This window comes from Eublepharis macularius, chromosome 11 (genome assembly GCF_028583425.1).
Source record: "Eublepharis macularius isolate TG4126 chromosome 11, MPM_Emac_v1.0, whole genome shotgun sequence".
Taxonomy (NCBI): domain Eukaryota; kingdom Metazoa; phylum Chordata; class Lepidosauria; order Squamata; family Eublepharidae; genus Eublepharis; species Eublepharis macularius.
Genome location: NC_072800.1, coordinates 52,218,307 through 52,230,728, shown reverse-complemented (window position 1 = coordinate 52,230,728; position 12,422 = coordinate 52,218,307). Strand labels below are relative to the sequence as shown.

At 40.1% G+C, this 12,422-nt stretch overlaps 1 protein-coding gene across 1 annotated transcript in view; it reads left to right on the top strand.

Moving 5' to 3' along the window:
• Window positions 1-12,422, top strand: part of ITGB8 (integrin subunit beta 8) — a 63,773-nt gene that overhangs the window by 46,987 nt on the left and 4,364 nt on the right. The window contains exons 9-13 of the mRNA XM_054991970.1: window positions 2,530-2,664; window positions 5,292-5,694; window positions 6,828-7,053; window positions 8,661-8,761; window positions 12,247-12,413. Coding sequence (XP_054847945.1) covers window positions 2,530-2,664; window positions 5,292-5,694; window positions 6,828-7,053; window positions 8,661-8,761; window positions 12,247-12,413 — 1,032 coding nt within the window. The remainder of the gene's footprint in view (window positions 1-2,529; window positions 2,665-5,291; window positions 5,695-6,827; window positions 7,054-8,660; window positions 8,762-12,246; window positions 12,414-12,422) is intronic.

Below are 12,422 nucleotides of genomic sequence, written 5' to 3'. Positions count from 1 at the left end.
ACTAGTGCAGAATGCTATGGCTAGACTGCTGGTTGGGGCCAGCTATTAGGAGCATGCAACCCCGATATTACAGCAATTCTGCTAGTTACGAATCTTCTCCTGAGCACAATTCAAAGTGTTGTTTTTGGCCTTTAAAGCCCCAAATGGCTTGGGACTGGGATATCTGAAGGACTGTTTTCTCCTGTATGTTCCTGCCCAGGAAGTAAGATCATGAGGAGATGTCCTCCTGACAGCCCCAAAGAAGCTCAATTGGTCGGTTAACAGAGAGGGCCTTATTGACAGCAGTCCTAAAATTATGGAACAGCATCCCCAGGGAAGTGTGCCTAGATCCCTCACTGACAATCTTCATGAGGCAGCTGAAGACATTTTTTATTTAGGACTGCTTTTAATTAATTTTGTTTATATGTTTATTGACAAGTCTTAAACTGTGCTTTTAAACATTGTTTTTATTCATTTTATGATTCTTTTATTTATAATGGTAAGCTGCCATTAGTTCCTGCAAGGTAGAAAGGCAGCTAGTAAAAGTTTTAAATAAACATATAGTGATTAAATAGTGAAATATGATTAAAATAGGTGGGTAGCCCTGTTGGTCTGCAATAGAACAGCAAGATTTGAGTCCAGTGGCACCTTAGAAACCAATACAATTTTCAGGGTATGAGCTTTCAAGAGTCAGAGCTCGCTTCTTTAGACATGAGTAGGAATGGAGATCCCTGAATCTTTATATCCCAGCCAAAGGTGGGTGGGGTGTTACAAGGGAGAGTATCAGGAAGGATATAAAGGTACAATGTGGTTTGATTAGAGCAGAAATTAGCGTCTGTAGTGAGACAAAAACAAAGTCTCTGTTCAGCCCCAGGTGAGTCCATTGTTCTGAATTTGGAAGAATTAAATGTTCTCCCACTGGTTTTTGAGTGTTGTCTGATATCCCACTATTATTTTTTCCCCACTATTTCTAATTAGAACTATGGATTTTTTATTTAAGGTTTTTAGTATACAAGTGAAAACACACCAAAGAAAAACAAAACCCGGGACAACAATCCATCAAATCATGATAAAACAAGGAAAGCAGGAGCAGTAGGGTTGCCAGCCCCATAGCCACAAATCCTGTGGGAATGTTCAGGGACAGAGCCTGGAGAGGGCTGTGATGTCACACAATGATCACCCAGAAGTGACCCACCCATGACTCTAGTCTGACAGTATAACCACTACACTAGGGAGGCTTTTCCATAGCTGAGGTGCAACCATTGAAAAGGCTCTGTCTCACATGGCTACCCGTTTCTTCTCAGTGAATGAGGGCACGTAGCCAGTTGTATCTCTGAAGCAGATTTTAATGAATGGTGTAATATAAGCTTTTGCCATAGCTTTAGGAATATGTGTAGAATAACAACAGTCGGCATTACATCAATGGTGAGGCTGCAGTGTTAGATATTTATAACATATTTATATTAGAAATCACAACTTTAAAAAATCAGTGGGAGAACATTTTAATCTTCCAGGACATTCTATTGCTGACCTAAATGTCGCTGTCCTCAAACAGAGAAACTTCAAGGGCAGATTACAACGTGAGATTGCTGAAATGGAGTTTATTCACAAATTCAGAACAATGGGTGCCCGAGGTTGAACAAAGACTTGGGATTCTTATATCACTATGAATGCTAATTTCTTCTCTAATCAAGCTGCATTGACCTTTACATCCTGATGCCCTCCTTTGGTTGGGATATAAAGGCTCAGGGATCTCCATTCCTACTCATGTCTGAAAAAGGGAGCTCTGATTCTTGTAAGCTTATGCTCTGAAAATCTTGTTAGTCTCTAAGGTGCCACTGGACTCAAATCCTGCTATGACTAGAACAGAGTTTTCTATTGTCATAGACACTCTATGCTCCCACCAAGAAAAGAATTGCAGCTGGCCACTCAGACATGGAAGCCCTAGAGGGAGCATGGAAGTCACCAATATAACTATGTTCCATTCTGTTCTCTATGTTATTGGCTCCTGTTCTGAGGTGGCAGTCAGAGCAGGGGGAAGTAGCTACAACCAAAGGAAGCAAGGAAGGAAAAACAGATGGAATTAGGAAGGAAAAACTTGCACTCCATAGCAAGAACTAGAGAGTAAGACTCCCGCAGGGGTAAGTGGACACTGAAAGTTCTCTTATTACAGGAAGGTACTGTCTGGGCCCCTGCAGTATTTTTTGATAACAGAAAGTTCATGAAGGCTTCTTATGCATGTGGTTCTTCATTAAGAGGTGAATTGGGATTATCTGAATAGAATTTTCTATTGTCATACATGCTTCATCTCACAACAGTGTAACTGAAAACACAGACATTGCTATCCTCTTACAGAATAACTATTTCCCCCAACTGTGGCTGGATGATATATAATGGAGTCTTTATAGAGAAAACAATTCATCCCTTTATTGGTGGACTCAGATAAGGCTCTTTTTTCATTTTGGTTAAATCCACTGAGTCAGACATGCTAATTCTTATGGGATACTAAAATGTAGCAATGTGATAGAATTCTTTCTGTTTTTGTTTCAGAAGCTGCTCTCTGAAGTCAGAATTCAAGTGGATAACACAATCCAAGATATACATGTCAACGTTACTGCAATCTGTCCTGATGGAAGTAGAAAAACAGGCTTTGAGGGATGCAAAAATGTGAAATCCACAACTGAAGTATGAACATTCTTTTGTTCCCTAAGTGAATGAATTTTTTCAATGTTGTTACAACTTCTTTTCAGCTTATAAAGAGGGTCTTTGTATGGATTGAAAGTAAAGTTCTTTGGGCCACAGGCACTCCATATTGTTCATTGATTTCTGCCGAGCTTTATTTTAAATTCAGACCAAGAATAAGCATTTCTATTCTCAGATAACAATGTTCAAGCCAAGCTCAGATTTATCTAGATTTTTTTAAAAACTCCCAGTATTCTCTGAGCCAAGATGTTGTGGCCACTCACATTTTAAATCTGATGTCTGATCAGTTGAATCATTTGAGTAGCAAGTGTAAAGGATACACAGTTATTTTAGACATCCACAGATGAAACTTCTATTTTAAGTCACCATTCGGCCTGTTTTTATGGTCTTCAGAGCCATCATCTTTGTTCTAACATGATTTAGTTTTATTTTTGTACGTCCAGTCCTCCATGAATACTTCCAGGTGCATGATAAGAACATAAGAAGATCCTGCAAATTCAGACCAGTGGTCCATCTCACTGTATCACAGAGTGACCTCCCCCCCCCATTGTTACCATGAAGGGTCAACAGAAATGGCACAGAGGCCAAGGCCTTCCCCTGCTGCTGCCTTCCCACACTAGTATTGAGATGTTCAGTGCCCCCTCTCTTGGCTCCCTTCAATCACCATGGCTAACCATTTATGGACCCCTCCTCCATGAATCTGTCTAACCCCCTTTTAAAGCTATCTGTGCTCGTGGCCATCATTATCTCCCCTGGCAGTGAATTCCACAGTTTAATTGCATGATAACTAAGGCAGTATTTGCTTTCATCTATCCTGAACCTATTCCCCAACCATTTCATTAGATGCTCAGAGCACCAGTATTATGAGAGAGGGAGAAAATAAATCCTAGCATCTCCATTAGTATGTTCTTTGTGCACATGTGTTCCTCTGATAAAACAGAAAGGGGAGCCCATATGGAGTTCATGTGCACATCACAACCATGAGCCTGCAATGGATCATTGGACTGGGGCATTAGAATGCATTCCAAACTAGAAATTCAAACAGAGTTACCCTGAAATGTTGTTGCTAGGATTAAACATGCAAGAAGTAAATATGGGGGACAGGACACTGTTATATTATATGACTATTGCAGCAAGAATATTGTATGCACAATACTGGAAGCAAGAAGACATACCAGAAGTGGAGGAATGGATTCAAAAGCTGTTATATATGGTGGAGATGGACAAAATGACAAGGAAATTAAGAGACCAGAATCCAAACGAATTTCTAAGTGACTGGAGAAAATTTAAAAATTATTTGGAAAATAAATGGGACGTGAAAGGACAACTGTGGATTTTAGAGAACTATTGAGAGTTGTGGAGAATGAATATGAACTTTACCTTTGGTAATAGGGATTATATTGTGAATAGAGGTAATGATAAGAAATAAAGGGGTTTTAGTGCTGTTGGAAGTCAAAAGGGGAAAAGGGGGAGGGGAAGGGAAGGGGGCATATACATGCATTTAAAGGGTAATGAAATTGTAGGTTTTAATGAGATGTATGTTTAACCCATTCAATAAAATTTTTATTAAAAAAAAGAAAAGAAATTCAAACAGAGTTACACTCTTCTAAGCCCATTGACTTCAATGGATATACAAGGATGTAACTCTACATAGGGTTGTACCATAAGCTTCCTGATGTACCTGGCAAAATAGATATGTGCAATCTCCACATGTGTCAGGATATAAATGTTGTACATACTTTTCCTATATTCAAATTATCAGTAGAGGAAAAACATTGCTTGGAAAAGGTGTCTTGTTTAGTTAGCATTTGTATGTTTTAAATTAGAATTAATTATGATCATTTATTCTTATTCATGCCTCAGTGGCCAAAAACAAGATTACAGATTTTAAAAATTTATTTATGTCATTTGTATTCCGCCTTTCTCACTGAGACTCAAGGTGGATTACATAGTGTGAAATTAGTACAATTGGTAGCAAGGACAAGGGCAGGCATTTCCATACAGTGTCAAGGACATTTCCATAAACAATGCCATAGGGTAAATGAATACAAGTTTACAAAGACATAGCATTAGCAAGGATCCAATATGGGGTTGAAGAATTGCTGAAACAGAACATAATCAATTCTAAGACTTACATTAAACAATGTGAAGCACAGGTAGTATATAGGAGTACATATTTAAAGCAACAGATAATATGTAAGGCAACATAATGGTGAAATCTATGGTTCCTGACCCATTAGTGAAACATCTGAGACCCCCTCCCTACAATACTGCTCTCCTAGCTGAGAAAAAAGCCTTTTTGAATAATTCAGTTTTGCATCGTTTGCAGAAAGCCAGGTGAGTGGGGGCTCTCCTGACCTCCTCAGGCAGGCTGTTCCATAGGGTAGGGGCCACCACTGAGAAAGCTCGTGTATGGGCTGCTGTTGATTTTGCCCATGTACAAGCTGGCACCTACAAAAGACCCTGTTCAGATGAGCTTTTCCCTCTTTGTTGCTTTGAAAGCACTTCAAAATAACTATACTGTATTCTTTATGTCTATCAAAGCCATAGTGAGATGCAGGATTCCTTTTGACATTATAGTAAGTGAAAGTCCTTTATTGTTGTCACAGGTACTCTTCAATATATCCATTGCCATGAAAAGATGTGGTACAGTTGGAGGAAGAAAACATGTGATGCTCAAACCAATTGGCTTCAATGAATCGACCAGGGTTAATATATACACAAGATGTGCTTGTCAGTGTGAGGACAGCATAAAGCACAGAAGAATATGTTCTAGTGAGACATCTCTGGATACTGACAGTTCTGCCTGCAAGGGCAATATCTGTAGTTCCAGCAGTGAATTATCTTCTGAGCGATGCAAGATGCAGAAGAACCATCCAGTCTGCAATGGTCAGGGAGACTGCATCGATGGGCAGTGTGTTTGCCATAAAACCAAACTTGGCATGATATATGGTAAATACTGTGAGAAGGATGACTTTTCCTGCCCATATCACCTTGGAGTCCTGTGTGCTGGTAAGCTCTAGAACTCTTCTGTATTTACCAGTTCAGCTGTTCCTCTCTTTGCAGGCTATTCTGTTTCAAAGACCAAGACTGGATAAAGTTGCTTCTTTTATTTTTTTTTATTTATTTACTTCTTAAAGTGGTTTAGAATTATTGGCAATATGCAATGTTAAAAAAGAGGCATTAACTTTTTAAAACATATCTATAAAAACATAACGGTGTTGCCACAGAGCAAAAAGAGAGAAAGAATTCCAGTCAAAATTATTTCATGCAGTACCCACAATTGGTTTTGGAAAAGCTTTTCTGAAAAGGAAGGTTTTAATCTCCATAATGTTTGGAGTTTCTCAGCTAATTTGACCTCTTGAGGTGGTGCCAGAAAATCATATAATGGATGAGCTTTCTGGCATGTTACCAACAATGGGAAAGCCTTCAACAGTGTCCTTCACAAGATCTCATCTCACCCTGTAGGTCTCAGTGGGAAATCCAAAGGACTACTAGATACTGATGCCTAGAAACATACATATGGTGCATATCAAAGTCACTAAAGAGACTGGCTTCTTTTTTTCCAGGAAAGATAATCACCCATGTGACACCCCTCAGAAGAAAAACAAGTTTGTTAATTACTGTTAACTGTTGTTCTTAAAGAATTATCCCCCCAGTCATGGCTCCTTCCTGCCTCCCTGTTTTAGAATTCACTCCCAGAGTAACATCTGGCTGGTGAGTTGTGATCTGAGGAGGATGTGAAGTAGTTTGGGGCATCTCCAGCTGCAGCCAGGCAAGTATAGGAAAGTTCCAGCTCAAACTTTAGGCATTGCTTTCCTCCGAAGTGGCCTTCCTGCGCAGCCTCTCTTGTGTGTGGATTGCTCTCCAGGAGCAATAGTTACAGTAAGCAAGCTTGTTTTCCCACAACAGCCTATGAAATTGGTTTCTGTTTTGGAAATGAAAAACTGAGTCTAAGTAAACTTGTCCCAGATAGCTTAGTGAATCCATGGTTGGGAGGTAGGGATGTTAGCCCAGGAGTGTTGGAGCACAGTGACTTTTGTATTCTGTGCGTAGCCTGGGACTTAATAACTAGATGAACTTAAGGCCCTTTTCTAGTGAGTAGCGTAGACATGCCATCTCACCCTCTCACTCTCTTGTTGTAGGCAATGGTGAATGTGAACTAAGCAAATGCAAATGTTTTGATGGCTGGGAAGGTGACCGTTGCCAGTGTTCTTCATCCTTAAGAAAACACTGCCTGAACTCAGATGGCCAGATCTGCAGTGGAAGAGGAATGTGTGTGTGTGGGAAATGCCAGTGCACTGATTACAGCAGTTTTGGTCACTTGTGTGAATTCTGCCCTACTTGTAGGACAACCTGCAGTGAAAAGTGGTAAGTTACTTGGAAGCTGAACTTGTCATTTTTAATTTGCCATATATAGACTTCTGCAGCTTCTCCACAGAAACCTCTTCCTTGGTCCTTTAAGTCCTATGATTCCGGCATGTGACATCTCACCAGTGGTTGGTAGTTCTGGGAGGATATTGAGAACTGGCAAGTCATCTTGTTTAAGGCGAACCATGTTGGTCTACAGTAGATCAGCAAAATAGTCAAGAGTCCAGTAGCTACTGGACTTTTTACTAGTTTGCAACTACAGACTAACACAGCCAACTCCTCTGGATCTAGTCGATCAGCAGTATCTGATCCAGAGGCACCTTAGAAACCAACAAGATTTTCAGGGTATAAGCTTTCAAGAAACAAAGCTCTGAAGAAGGGAGCTTTGACTCTTGAAACCTTATACCCTAAAATCTCATTGGTCTCGAAAGGTGCAACTTGACTCAAATCCTGTTGTTTAAAGATATAGTCTTCTTCTTGGGAAAAGACCACTTTTGAGTGTATGGCTTGCTCTGGGCTGTCCTTCAAGTGTCATTGGCATTACACTTGGGACTCATAGGACAGCTCTTCAACAGTTCCTGGCTAACTAGTACAATACAGTGGGGCTAACTGCTTTTCAGTCCTGCCCTCTTTCTCCCCACCCCACCCCTCCATTTGTTGAAGCTGTTGTCATGGTCTCTCCAATTTGGTGCTTCAGCAAATGAATATTGCTTAATTAGACACAAAGCTATCTTACATTAAGTCAGACCATTGACTGATCTGGCTCAGTACTGTCTATTCTGACTTCTAATAGCTATCCAGGAATCAGGCAGAGAAAGGTATTTCGTTTAACTGAAGGTAACTGACTTTGATTGTGAGATCTTTTAATGCAAAGTATATGGTGTAACCTCTCTCTTGCCAGGTAGGCTAAGGAACAGTTTCTTCAAGATAGCAAGCTGACATAAATAGCAAGCTACTCATTCGTTCATGGGTAGTAAAAGTAACTGTAGTTCTGACACAGCTACAAATGAAGTCTTACTGTCTGCTCCTATGCCTCTCGACAGTTCCAAGAACTCTCATCAGCTGTTTGTACACTTTCTCAAATGTAAAGAGGGCAATAAGAAAGGAGACAATGCTTTCATGAGCTAGAAATGGCTCCTGAGTTTTAAATCAGCTGATTCCTGTTCTAGAGCAGAAGTCTTCTGAGAACATCCTAAGTAGGTCTGATCAAATTCCTATTCAGGTTTTTTCACTGGGGATTACTCCCGGGAAGGTATTTTTGAAGCAGTAGTACTTATGTCCTTTATGCTGCTTTTATATTCTGAAGAGCACATTGCTGCTGAGTTTTTATGTAATTTTAATACAGACACTGTCCCATTCATTTTTCTCTCAGCAAGCATTGAAACAAGGAGATTAGTAAGAGTCCAATTTGTGGCTAGTTGTGATGCCAGACCATCTCCTGTCTTGAGTAACCTTGAACAAAGGCTGTGTTGTTCTCTGGGTTATCTTTATTGCTAGGAAGATATGAACTGAAAGCATCTGAGATTCTCGCTTAGTGTTGCAGAGCTTTGTAGTCCAAAGGAAGAAGGATCTTTCAAGAATCCATTCAGTTTCACTTTTCTTTACAGGAATTGTGTGCCCTGTCATCATTCTAATTCCTCTCAAATTACTCTTGACCAGTGCAAAGCTTCATGCACTTACAGGGTCCATTATACTGAAAAATCTTCAGGTAGGTCAACTGATTATGTTTTGATACAAAAGAGTTCCTCATTCCCTCCTGTTGAGATTGCATGAAGCATACTTTTTGGCACAGGAACACACATGGTTAGAACATATGTCCTACCTTCGTCAGCAGGTGAAAAGTCATGTGTTGCTGGAATGCTGCTAAGAAGTGTGTTGGTTAATGTGGGAGAGTCCCATCTCCCCAAAGAGCTTTGCACCTAAGCTCTTTGTTGCCAAATGGCCTCAGAAGTGGGGAGAATAGGTGCCCCCATTTTCCTCTTCCCCCCAGCTTTACTCCTTCCAGCATCAGGAGGTAAGTTCCAGTATGTCTGCATCAGCTGGCTTCCCAGTCTGTCACCCACAATGCCTGTGGCCTCATCTCCATCCTCTTGCAAAGAGACCTCATACCATAAGAGGCTGGAGCCTATTGCCTTCACCTTCCCAGCCTCATTCTTAAAGTCCAACCCCAAGAACGGAGCTGGAGGTGGCCAGGCCCCGCCTCTCAGAGACTTTCCTGTAGCCAAATATTCTGTTCCACTTTTTGCTCTTTCTTGGCTTCGGGCAAGACTGTTTCTGTGGCCCGCCATCCAGTCAGGAATTTAAGGGCCATCTTGGCAGCAGACTGCTACCCAGGAAGTCCTACACCCGATTCTCCTTCCTGTCATCAGGATAAGAATCGGGCGAGTCCTAAAAGAATCTGCCCCACCTGCTGGACTCTGGCACCAATGTCAGCAGCTCCCCTCACTCAGAGCAGGTCAGTTTTGACGTGGGTCAAACATGAAATAAATTCCTAGAGATTGTTCTAGTGCTTAAATAGATTTTGTTTTCATAGGTGGTATTTCTTGCTCTCACTGGTATTTATATTTCCATGTAGGGATTAAAAGGCAAATCTCTTTTTTTCTCTCTTTCTGGGGAAAGTGAAGCCCAAATAAGAACAGGGAATATAATTGGCATGCATTGCTAGGCTGGGCATTTCCATGCCCTTGAGAAATTAATTTGCCACTGATGAAGCCAGATAGAGTAACGCAGGAAGAAATATTTCTATAAGCCCACTATTACTATCTGTTTCATTTCTCCTTATATGGCTATTTCATACCAGGTTACCTGGCATGAACAAACAAAGCAGAATGAACATTTCAATGCAGTTATGTACTGTCACTTTTTTAAAAAATTAAGGAAGTGATTACTCCCATATGAAGTTACACACTAGGAACTTGGAAGGCCTTGAATGCTAGAGGTGGAATAAAAATGTGTATTTATTTATTTATGTCATTTATAGTCCGCCTTTTTCACTGAGACTCAAGGCGGATTACACAGTGTGACATTAGTACAGTTAATTTCAAGGACATTTCCATAAATAATGCCATAGGGTAAATAAACACAATTGTACCAAGACATAGCATTAGTAAGAATCCAATACAGAGTCGAAGATATGCTGAAACAGAACATAAGCATTTCTAGGGCTGACATTAGACCACATGAAGCACAAGTAGCTCATAGGAGCACATATTTAAGAAAACAGGTAGTACATAAGGCAACATAGTGGTGAAGTCTATGGTCCTTAACTCATTAGCGAAGTATCTGGGATCCCCTCCCTACAATACAAAAGCCTTTTTGAATAATTTGGTTTTGCGTCATTTGTGGAAAGCCAGGAGAGTGGGGGCTTTCCTCAGGCAGGCCGTTCCACAGGGTAGGGGCTACCACAGAGAAAGCCTGTGTACAGGCTGCTGTTGATTTTGCCCATGTGCAGGGTGGCACCTGCAGGAGACATCTATTCTGTCAAATTCCCTCTTGAGGCAACTTTCCCAGATCCATGCTACTGGATTTTCATTACAGGCTGTGGAGACAATTTTGTTGTGCTACACTATTTGCATTTTATGCTGCTGGTTTTATTATTACGTGATGCTACTGCATTTATAATTTTATTGTTAGCTACTTTGAGAACATGGGGGCAAAGTGGGGCAGGAGCAATACAAATAAGTAACTGGTGTCCAGTTCTTATGGTTGTCTAGTTTCAGGTGGGTAGCCATGTTAGGAGAGGAAGATTTGAGTCCAGTAGCACCTTAAAGATCCGTGAGATTTTCTGTGGTTGCAAAGAAGGGAGTCAACTCTAGAGTCAACTCTAATCAAACTGATTACATTTTGCATTGTACCGTTACAGCCTGAACCGCTTCTTTGCAACATCCCTCCTACCTTCTGACTGGGATATAAAGGCTCAGGGATCACCATTCCTACTGAGGAAGGGAGCTTGACTCTCAATAGGTTATACTCTGTAAAATGTTCTGGATCTTTATTGAGCTACTGGGCTTGAATCTTATGGTTGTCTAGAACCTCTTGGTTTTCCAACTAGCTTGAGAGTAGCTGCAGAATTCAAATGGTCAGAAAAATATGTACGATAGGTTTGCTTTTGACACTGGCTACATGATGGCCTTCAAATTAGTTCAGATAACTTAGGTTTGGATTCTTTCAACATTCTTTGTTCATTCAAATGCCTGATTCTGGCTATAGTCCTCAGCGCATGATTGTCTGGTAGTGCATTTACTTCTGAAAAAGACCTTTCTGATGGAGGCAATCTGATGTGGAGAAGTGGACACAGGGATACTTCTCCCCACTGTTTTCCTCACTCCAAATGGCAGCTTTTATTGATCTAAGTGGGCTCTTTAAGCTACCATTTCACACACTTGTATATAAAGTACATTTTTAGTCTCGGCCTATCTAGTTTTGCCCAAAAATGAGCAACTTGTACAGCACAGAGTTACCATATGGTCATTGAATCTTGAATCCACATGTGCTCTTTTCTAAAATTAGACCTGAACCTCCACATCTTATGGAAAAGTACAGCCAATGTCATAATTTCATGTCCTGGTTGAAGCTATGGTGTAATTAAGGATTTGAGGAGGGCAAACTCTCAGCGATTTTGGAGTTTTTTTTAACGTCACTGGGAGAAAATTTAACTGAAAGACATCTCTATAGTTTTTATGTTTTGAAAGAGTCATAAATGGAATTCTGATGCTTCTAGATATTAAAGTCTATTATCAGACAGACGAAAGAAGCTTGATGGAACACTAAAATCATTTATCCGGAGAATATGTCCTAATTTTTATCTTTACCATTGGTATTTTCTGTGAACTCAGCCAAGTCACCTTTTGTGCATAGTTTTTGGGTTTGTAGTGTTAACAAAACTATACTTTGATCTTGGTGCTTTTTTACTTCTAACTTTTCAATACAGATACCCTGTATTTGGTGGTATTAAAGGCTGCAGATCTTCCTCATGAATGTATTTTCCGTGACTAGAGATACTTTTTCTATATAAGAATTAGTTGCCATTTTGTAAATATCAGAATATGATTTCATTTATTCAGTGTTTAACATGATAAAATGCTTAGATAAAAGTAGCTTGCAAATAGTAATGGAGTTCCTGATAATAATATGATAGCATCGCTCCCTGGAGCTTTAAGGTAATGTGTATTTTTGTTTTCTTCCTTCTTGCAGAATGCACCTCTAATGATCCAAGCCACTGTAGAATCTTTTTCATAATCTTTATAGTTACATTTCTTTTTGGGTTGCTTAATGTACTTATAATCCGACAAATAGTGCTGCAGTGGAGCAATAATAAAATCAGGTCTTCAGCTGATTATAGAGGACCTGCAACAAAAAAGGTAACTACT